The sequence below is a fragment of the Letharia lupina genome (genome assembly GCF_014066315.1).
Source record: "Letharia lupina isolate WasteWater1 chromosome Unknown contig_13, whole genome shotgun sequence".
NCBI lineage: Eukaryota > Fungi > Ascomycota > Lecanoromycetes > Lecanorales > Parmeliaceae > Letharia > Letharia lupina.
The window spans coordinates 18,915-27,255 of NW_023502982.1; the positions used below are offsets into that span (position 1 = coordinate 18,915).

Consider the following 8,341-nt stretch of genomic DNA (forward strand, 5'->3'; position numbering starts at 1 on the left):
TTGACGTAAAAGAAGTTACGTAAGGTAAGAATCGTAGCCAGAGCTCGAGCGTTAAAGAAAAGAAGCCAGAACACCTCAACTTTTCTTGCGCAAATCAGAAGCAAAATGTGGCATTTCGATATGCCATGGGTTTTCGAAGCGAGCGCGGCGAGACGAGCTGTTGGAATTGACGTAGCCTACACACCACTCCATATTTAATAAAATATCAATCCTCCTCTGATAAATTCCAACAGTCACATATCAAAAAGGCAACAGGATGGTCCACGGACTGTGCTATACCGAGTGACCACCTTCATCCGACTATACGAAATCCTTTATGCTTTTACCGCGGCTCAAGAATCGACTGGTGAGGCACTATCCACCCCTTTGTTCTCAATCTCTCCCTCGTCCTTCGACACTCCAATCTTGCCCACTACAAGCCAGGCAGGTATCAAAGACACAGCCCAAAGACCGAAATTCAGGTACACTCCACCAACAGATGCCATGATAGCCACGCTGTTAACGCCGTACTACGACTGTCAGCATCTCTATTTGGCAAGGCGTATGAGCTCATAACTTACACTAATTGCTTGCCAGCCTGACTCGGTTCCCCTCAGCAATCCTGCAATGCGGACAATCTCTGCCGGCGACTTCGCGATGTGACCGACCACAAAGTATCTTATCACCGTCAGTCACACTTCTCACACCACTAACACCGCTGATACTCACAGATACAAGTAATTAAGCTGAAACCCTACCACCCATAGCAAAAAGAGCGCGAATGCCCTCCCAAAGCCCGGGTCGACCCAGTCGTACGTGGGCTTGGTTCTATGAAAGTCAGTGACCAAAACGGTAGCCCAGATCCACCAGGCACCCTGCAGTCCCAGCACGGTGACGAACGAGCTTCTGGCACGGGTCTTGAGCGTGATTTTTCTGGCGTCAAGAAATGCTCCAAGAAGATTGCCAGCAACGACAGCCACGATACCGGAGAGAAATGAGCCTAATGCTCGAGCACGAACGCTGAACCAAAGCGACTCGTATGTAAACATGACGGCTTCCGTGTAGACACCTTGGCCAATCAGGGGAACGATGAAAAGGAACTCCTTGCTGAAAAAGAGTTTCGCTGTAAGCTGCAATTCTCTTAAACTCCCGTTCGTGATGCTCATATCTACTCGCACACCGTCTTTGCGCTGGACTCGGGATGGCTTGTTCACAAGCAGACCCACGAACGGACCGAGTGCTTGTAAAGCGATGAAGGCCAGATATACTTTGTACGAGACCTTCCCCGCCTGATTGTTCTTTGCATTGACACCAAGATTGATCGCCTGACAACAACGCACTGTCAGCTTTTTCAACATCCCAGGAAAAAAAATCCCCATCAGAGCAACTCACACCACCCAAGATCTGGCCGCCAACACGGAAACTCAACCAGAGTCCCAAGAAGCGGCCTTGGTTGTTCGGCTCAGGATAAGAGAGCGCAATGGCCGCCTCGGCCGTCCAGAAAACGCCCGCCGAAATGCCGCACAGCGCCGCGCCAAAGAGGACGAACCACTCGGTCCCGAAGCGATTGTTCGTGTACAGGCCAGCCGCGTACGGGGCATAGCCCATGGTTCCGAAGATGAGGGCCCACTTGATGCCGACGAGGCGGACGATGACGCTGCTGAAGCTGCACGAGACGACCATGAGGCAGAACGTGAGGGCGTTCGCGCCGTTGACCAGGTACGGTTTCTCCTCCCCGGCGGCGCCGAGCGAGTTCATCGCTGCAGAAATCACACCTTGGTCAGCCCGTAGCCCGCGAGATGTTTCTCCTTCCGGCGATGGAGTTTTACCTCCCCATATTCCGGGCGCGAGGAAGTTGCAAACGCCGAGTATTAACGCGTTGTAGAGGGTTGAGCGGTACCACTTGACTGCACAAGTGTGTAAGTTTCGACCGCTGGAGAACGATAGCTTTGATTGGCGGGAAGGCTGTTCACCTTTCAGCGTCGCCGTATTAGACGTCTTTTCCTCGTCTTCACACGCAGGATCCGCCTTGGGATCGCTCAAGATTTCGGTCATCTTTCTATAGCCAGAGAAAGTGTCTGGCAATGGAGCTCGTAGAGAAAGAAATCCAACAAGATGGAAGATGGAGACATCCGTGGTTCAAGAGAGCCAATAGCCTGATCATTATATATCATAAATGCTGGAAAAGGTGGTAAAGACACTACAGGGCCTAGCTAACGCACGATCGTTGTCGGTAGTTTATAGACGTTTTACAATTGGCTCCGGAACCTTGGGGATGGTATTGCACCATTGGCCCTAGGATTGCATGCTTTAGTGCGCTACTCAGCACGAGAAACACAAGCCTTGTTGCGTGAGGGCTCAGATAACAAATGAGATGCAATCAAGACACAATCTACGCATAATTCGCTCACGATGCCAATCTGAAACGGCCATTTTAACCGGCTAGCTACACGGCGACATCATTCTTATCATCATTGCTTTCTTTTTCGCTTCTTGCTCTGATCGCATACGCAGGCTCCAGCTCCCCAGCCTTCCAGAAATACTGCGCCCCGGGATGATTGTCCGCCAACCGATTCCCTCCGGGCCTGGCGAAATAGTTCTCCCTCAAAGTCCCCCCCGGCACGGCGTAGTCCTCCCAGAAGACGCTCCTCCGTCTCAACTCTGGAATCAACAGGGTAATGATATCCTGGAATGTTTCCGGAATGCTCGCGTAGCTCAAATTGAACCCATCCACATCCGCAACCTCGATCCACCGTTCCAACTCATCCGCCACCGTCGTCGGGTCGCCTATCACCTTGGCGCCATTGCCGCCCAAGACGAGCCACTCGGCAATGGTCTTCTTGTTCCACGTCAGCCCCTCCGGCGACGTCGAGGCCCAATGGTTCACCATACTTCTCACGGCCGGCGGCGCCTCCTTGCTGAACCTGAAATCCTCCTCGTCCGAATACTTGCTGAGATCGTAGCCCGACCAGCCCCCGAACAAAGCCAGCGCGCCCTCCCGATCCCCGTACGACGCGAGCTCCTCGTACTTCTTCCGCGCCGCCTCGTCGCTCTCGGCGACGATGACCAGCAGGCCCGCGACGATCTTGATGTCCTGCGGGTCGCGTCCCAGCCGGGACGCTTCCTCACGGATGCCGTCGACGGAGGGACGGACCAGTTCCGGGGTATGCCCGTTCAGGAAGATGGCTTCGGCGTGCGTGGCGGCGAATTTGCGGCCCGCGGTGGACGTGCCCGCTTGAAAGAGGAAAGGCGTGCGCTGGGGCGAGGGCTCGCATAGATGCGGGCCCGGCACCGTGAAGTATTCCCCCTGGTGATTGACCTGTCTCACGGCTTTGGGGTCGGCGTATGCGTTGTTGTTGCCCTGCGGGTCTTCTCCTTCGGCAGGTGAAGGTGGAGGGAGCACAGCGTCGTCGCGCCAGGACCCTTCCCAGAGCTTGTAGGTGACGTGGAGGTATTCGTGCGCGATGCGATAGCGCTCGTCGTGTTCGATTTGGGTCTTCAGCGCGAAGTTCCGGGCCGCGGAGTCGAGGTAGGAGGTCACGATGTTCCAGGCGACGCGGCCATTGCTGAGGTGATCGACGGTTGAGAACCTTCGCGCGAGGGCGTAGGGAGCGTCGTAGGTTGTTGAAGCGGTGACGCCGAAGCCGATGCTGTTGGTCGATGCTGCCATTGCTGGGATGGTGTACAAAGGGTCATTAATGGGGAATTGGGCGGCGGCGGGGATGGTGGGGTCGAGGTTGGCAGGACCTTTGTAGACGTCGTAGCCGCCGAGGACATCGGCGAAGAAGATTGCGTGGAATTTGGCTTGCTCGAGTTCCTTGGCCAGGGCGATCCAGTGCTGGATGTCTTTGTACTTGCGGCCTTGGTCTTTAGGGTACTTGAACAGCCCCGGGTTCAAATGGCCTGGTGCCTGCATGGCGAAGGCGTTGAGGATCCATTGTTTCTTTGATTCTCCCATGATGGCAAGGTTTGCAGGTCAAGCGATTCGTGTACTCTACACACTGGAGAGGGTATGGTTTCGGTCGAGAAGCGCACATGACATCTCAGCTCGATAGGTCATAGAGTAGCAGGAGTAGTAGCATCGCGGAGCCAAAGCCGAATTTAGGCTGGACAATAACATGATTGAATTGTTGATTGTCAAAGCCAGGTTCATGTTTTCCCTATGCAATATGACGTGCATCCAGCCTTTCATCATTAAGCGTCGCGATTGCGCCATCGCGGGGTGAAGTTGCAACCCAACTCCATGCATGATGCGAGAATAGGTGGGGTGAATAATCTCAGATCAGGATTCAATAAAAAAATAATAATGTAAATAAAGGTACCTATCTAGACCGTGGCAAAGACCCTTGGCGCATATAATTGACAAACCCATTTGTTACCAAGGCGTTTCGAGCAAGTTGAATTAAGCCATCACGAGATGCCCTTTGCATCTCCTAATACCACAGCTTCATCTCAATACTCAAGCCAATAAGATGGTAGCCAAAGCCACGGTCGACTCCGCAGAGGGTGCCTCGCAGTCTCTGCGTAATGGGTCGTTGAATGCTTTATTTGAGCTCGGGGAGCATCCGGTAGACGAGTCTCCAAAATTGAAAGTGGGTTTCCAAAATCGTTCGGAGGATTTCCATGTGCACTGAGTGACTCTTCGTTCTTTTCAGGTTGCCGTCATTGGTGCAGGCATCTCGGGCATTACTGCTGGCATTTTGCTCCCCATCAAAGTTCCCGGCATCCAGCTCACGATCCTGGAGAAGAATGCCGATGTGGTAAGTAACTCCCCCTGGACCGTCATCGAGCATCATGCCGATTTGAAGTCTCGTTGGTCTGTGTAGGGAGGCACCTGGCTCGAAAACTCATACCCCGGCGTACGATGCGACATTCCTGCGCATGTCTATCAGTCAACGTTCGAACCGAACATCGGGTGGACGGAGGAGTATGCTCAAGGGAACGAGATCAGAGACTACTGGCAGCGTGTGGCGCGTAAGTACGGGGTGTATGAGCGGCTTCGGGTGAACACCAAGGTCATCGCGGCCGAGTGGGCCAAGGAAGCTGCGCAGTGGCGATTGATGTTGGAAGATGTGGCGGCTGCGAGGACATACAGCGAAGATTTTGATGTAGTGATCGCGGCGATTGGCCGTTTCAACGCTTGGAAACTACCAGAGTATCCTGGCATTGAGTCGTATTCCGGCCGTCTCCGTCATGCAAGCAATTGGGATCCTGACTTCGATCCGCAAGGGAAGTCAGTCGCGGTCATTGGGAACGGAGCAAGCGGAATCCAAGTGGTCGCGAACCTTCAGAAAATAGTGAGCCGACTTGATCACTATGCCAGGAGTCCGACTTGGATCGCTGGTTCTTTTGCTGGGGAGGGTGAGGGCAGGAAACTTGAACCATTGTACTATTCACCTGAGACATTACGGTCTTTCGAAGACCCAGCAGTGTATCTTGAATTCCGCAAGAAATTTGAGGGAAAGTTTTACGGGAGATTCGAGACAATCCTGAGAGATTCCGAGGGAAACAAAAAGTTGAGGGAAGAGTTCAAAACGTCAATGGCGGAACGGACCAAAGACAAACCAGAACTTCTGGAGCATATACTGCCAGACTTTTCGCCCAACTGCAGGCGACTCACTCCTGGACCCGGTTATCTAGAGGCCTTAGCTCAACCGAATGTAAACTTCATCCGTACGCCAATTGCCGAGTTCAGGACCGACGGGATCGTGACCACAGACGGGGTGGTACGCAAGGTTGAGGCAGTCATCTGCTGCACCGGGGCGAACACCGATATGCTTCCACCGTTCCCCATCACCGTGCCTGGAACTGGTTCCCTCCAAGACGCGTGGACACCCGACCCCTACACGTACATGGGAGTCGCAACGCCTTCCTTTCCGAACCTCGTCTTCATCCAAGGTCCCAACGGCACCGGCTATAGTGGCACAGTGCCTAACCAGATCGAGACGCAAACGACCTATATCGCGGTCCTACTGCGCAAGGTCGCATCGCAGCGCGTCAAGACATTCGCCCCTTCGAAAGCCGCGACCGATGACTTCGTAGCTTACAGCGACGCTTTCTTCGCCCGGACGGTCTGGACGGAAGGATGTAGGTCGTGGGCGAATGGTGGTCGACCGGGAGCTCGAATTCATGGACACTGGCCCGGCAGCGCCTCGCATTTGAACTTTGTGAGGCGGAATCCTAGATGGGAGGACTGGGAATGGACGTACAAATCCGAGACCCAGAATCGATTCGCGTATTTTGGAAACGGGCGGACGAGTAAAGAGTCGCCGCTGGACGGTGCGGATCCGCCTCCGGATCTGGTGAAGTATTTAAAACGGCCTGATGAGATTGACCTGAGAATTTACCACGAAGAATGGTTTGATGTCTGAGTTGATTACAAGGCCGGCAAAAGTTTCCCTTTCTTTGAAACGCTACCGTCCCTCTTCTTGAACCCTAGCCTTGGAACACAAGCTCGAACTTTCGCACAACGCTCATGCTATATTATTGAGCTATAAAAAGTAGATATATATATTTAAAGCACTTAATAAGGTTAGTATCTCTTCAATTAATTTTAGAAAACGCTTATATCTCTATAATTATATCGAATAAGACTAGCTAATCTTAATAAGACTATAATAACTATAATTTTAAAAAGCACGCATTTATATTAAAGTTATCGATAAATATTATATTAAAAATAATAGATGAAGATTAGAAATTATTAATAAATAAAGTAGCTACTATCTTTAAGGCGGCGATAATATTTATAGAAAGAGTAAATAATAAATCTAAAATTTAAATAGTTTTAGATGAAATATATAAACTAGCTATTAACTTAAGTAATTAAGATAGTATTATAAAGAAAAAGATTATATATATTAAGTATTAAATAGCTAGTCTAGAAAGTAATATATCGATAGTTAGCTATATTAGCGTATTAAGTCGATTTCTAATATTCTTCTCTATTATTAAAGAAATCTCTATTATATTATTAGTAATATCGAAATAGAGCTAAGTATTATATAATAAGCTAAATGAAATTATTATAAAGCTATAAAACGAAATAATAAGTAAGATATTAGAGAAGAAGATATCGAGCGAGATAATTATAATAATTAATAAATATATAAAGAATATAAATATTATAAGAAAATCTATTAGAACGGCTAGAAGGCTAGCGAGTAGCGATATATATATTATAATTATAAATAAAGAAAAAGTAAATAGACTAAGAGAAAGTAAGAATTAAACTTTAAAGATAAATAATAGTATAAGAGTAATTACTAAAATATATAGCCTTCTACTCTATAGAGTAAGAATTAATATATTTAATACTAAAGATATAGCTATAGTAATTAAAAGGATTTAAAATAAGAACGCTAATACGCTAAGTCTTAATATTATATAACTAAGCTAATTTAGCGTAAATAAAGAGAATTATAATAAGAGTTTATTAATTATTAAATTAATATTCTTAGAGAAAGAAAATAGAGTATTAAAAGAAGATTTAGTTATTAATTTGAAATTATATAGTTATTATATCTATAATAAGCAATATAAATTAAAGTAATACTTCGTATACTAAAAATACGATTATCTATCGACTATATACTCTAAAAAGAATTACTTAATATATAAGAAATACTTAGAAAAGCATTATTATAAAGAATATATGATCGACACTCGTAAATACCCGATATATGAGAGACTATATAAGACTTAAAATAAGATATATATAGTAAAAAAGAGGGAGATAGCGAGAATAAGAATAGCGAGATAATAGACTTCTTTATAATTTATAATAACGAAGAAGATATCGACTAGCTACCAAATAAGCGATTAATTAAATAACTACTTTCAAAATATATTTAATCGAGGATGAAATAAGGAATTTTTTTTAAGGCTAGTATTTATACGCGATAGATTAATAGATAGAGATAAAATAGTTAGCGAAGAAGAACTTAGAGCGCTAGACCTCGAAAGAACTACTATATTAAATCTTTAGTCGAGTAGAAAAAGATATACTTCTATATTATTAATAAGAATCTTACTTAAAAATAAATCGCTCTTTAAAGTAATAGACGAAGTTAAATAATATAAGAATAATATAGCGATAGAGGAAATTAATAACTTCGAGGATAATAGATAACCTCTAAATTAAAAGAGTAATAATAAGAGAATTACGATTCTCGTTAATAAGAATAAAAAGAGATATATTCGATTTATCGATAACTAAAAAAAGGAGAATACTTAGAAAGAGAATATAAATTCTATAGATTAGACGGAGCGAGTAAGTATTACTAATAATAATATTAGAAAATAATAGTATATCTTAGTTAACTATTAATACTATAATATAATATAAGAAAATTTAGAATAA

The 8,341-nt window shown here is 46.4% G+C and overlaps 3 protein-coding genes across 3 annotated transcripts; 1 reads left to right on the top strand and 2 right to left on the bottom strand.

The window, feature by feature from the left end:
• Positions 1-332: 332 nt before the first annotated feature.
• Positions 333-2,034, bottom strand: HO133_001550 (uncharacterized protein; the record flags this gene model as incomplete). Its single annotated transcript, XM_037292480.1, has 4 exons — positions 333-509; positions 561-657; positions 709-1,304; positions 1,372-2,034. The coding sequence occupies 4 exons, from the start codon at positions 2,032-2,034 to the stop codon at positions 333-335; spliced, it is 1,533 nt and encodes a 510-aa protein (XP_037151019.1).
• Positions 2,035-2,425: 391 nt separating this feature from the next.
• HO133_001551 (uncharacterized protein) lies at positions 2,426-3,937 on the bottom strand (the record flags this gene model as incomplete). The annotated part of the gene is made up of 1 exon (XM_037292481.1): positions 2,426-3,937. One exon carries the CDS (start codon positions 3,935-3,937, stop codon positions 2,426-2,428), a length of 1,512 nt encoding a protein of 503 aa, XP_037151020.1.
• Positions 3,938-4,451: 514 nt separating this feature from the next.
• HO133_001552 (uncharacterized protein) lies at positions 4,452-6,350 on the top strand (the record flags this gene model as incomplete). The annotated part of the gene is made up of 3 exons (XM_037292482.1): positions 4,452-4,571; positions 4,635-4,739; positions 4,806-6,350. 3 exons carry the CDS (start codon positions 4,452-4,454, stop codon positions 6,348-6,350), a joined length of 1,770 nt encoding a protein of 589 aa, XP_037151021.1.
• Positions 6,351-8,341: the final 1,991 nt, after the last annotated feature.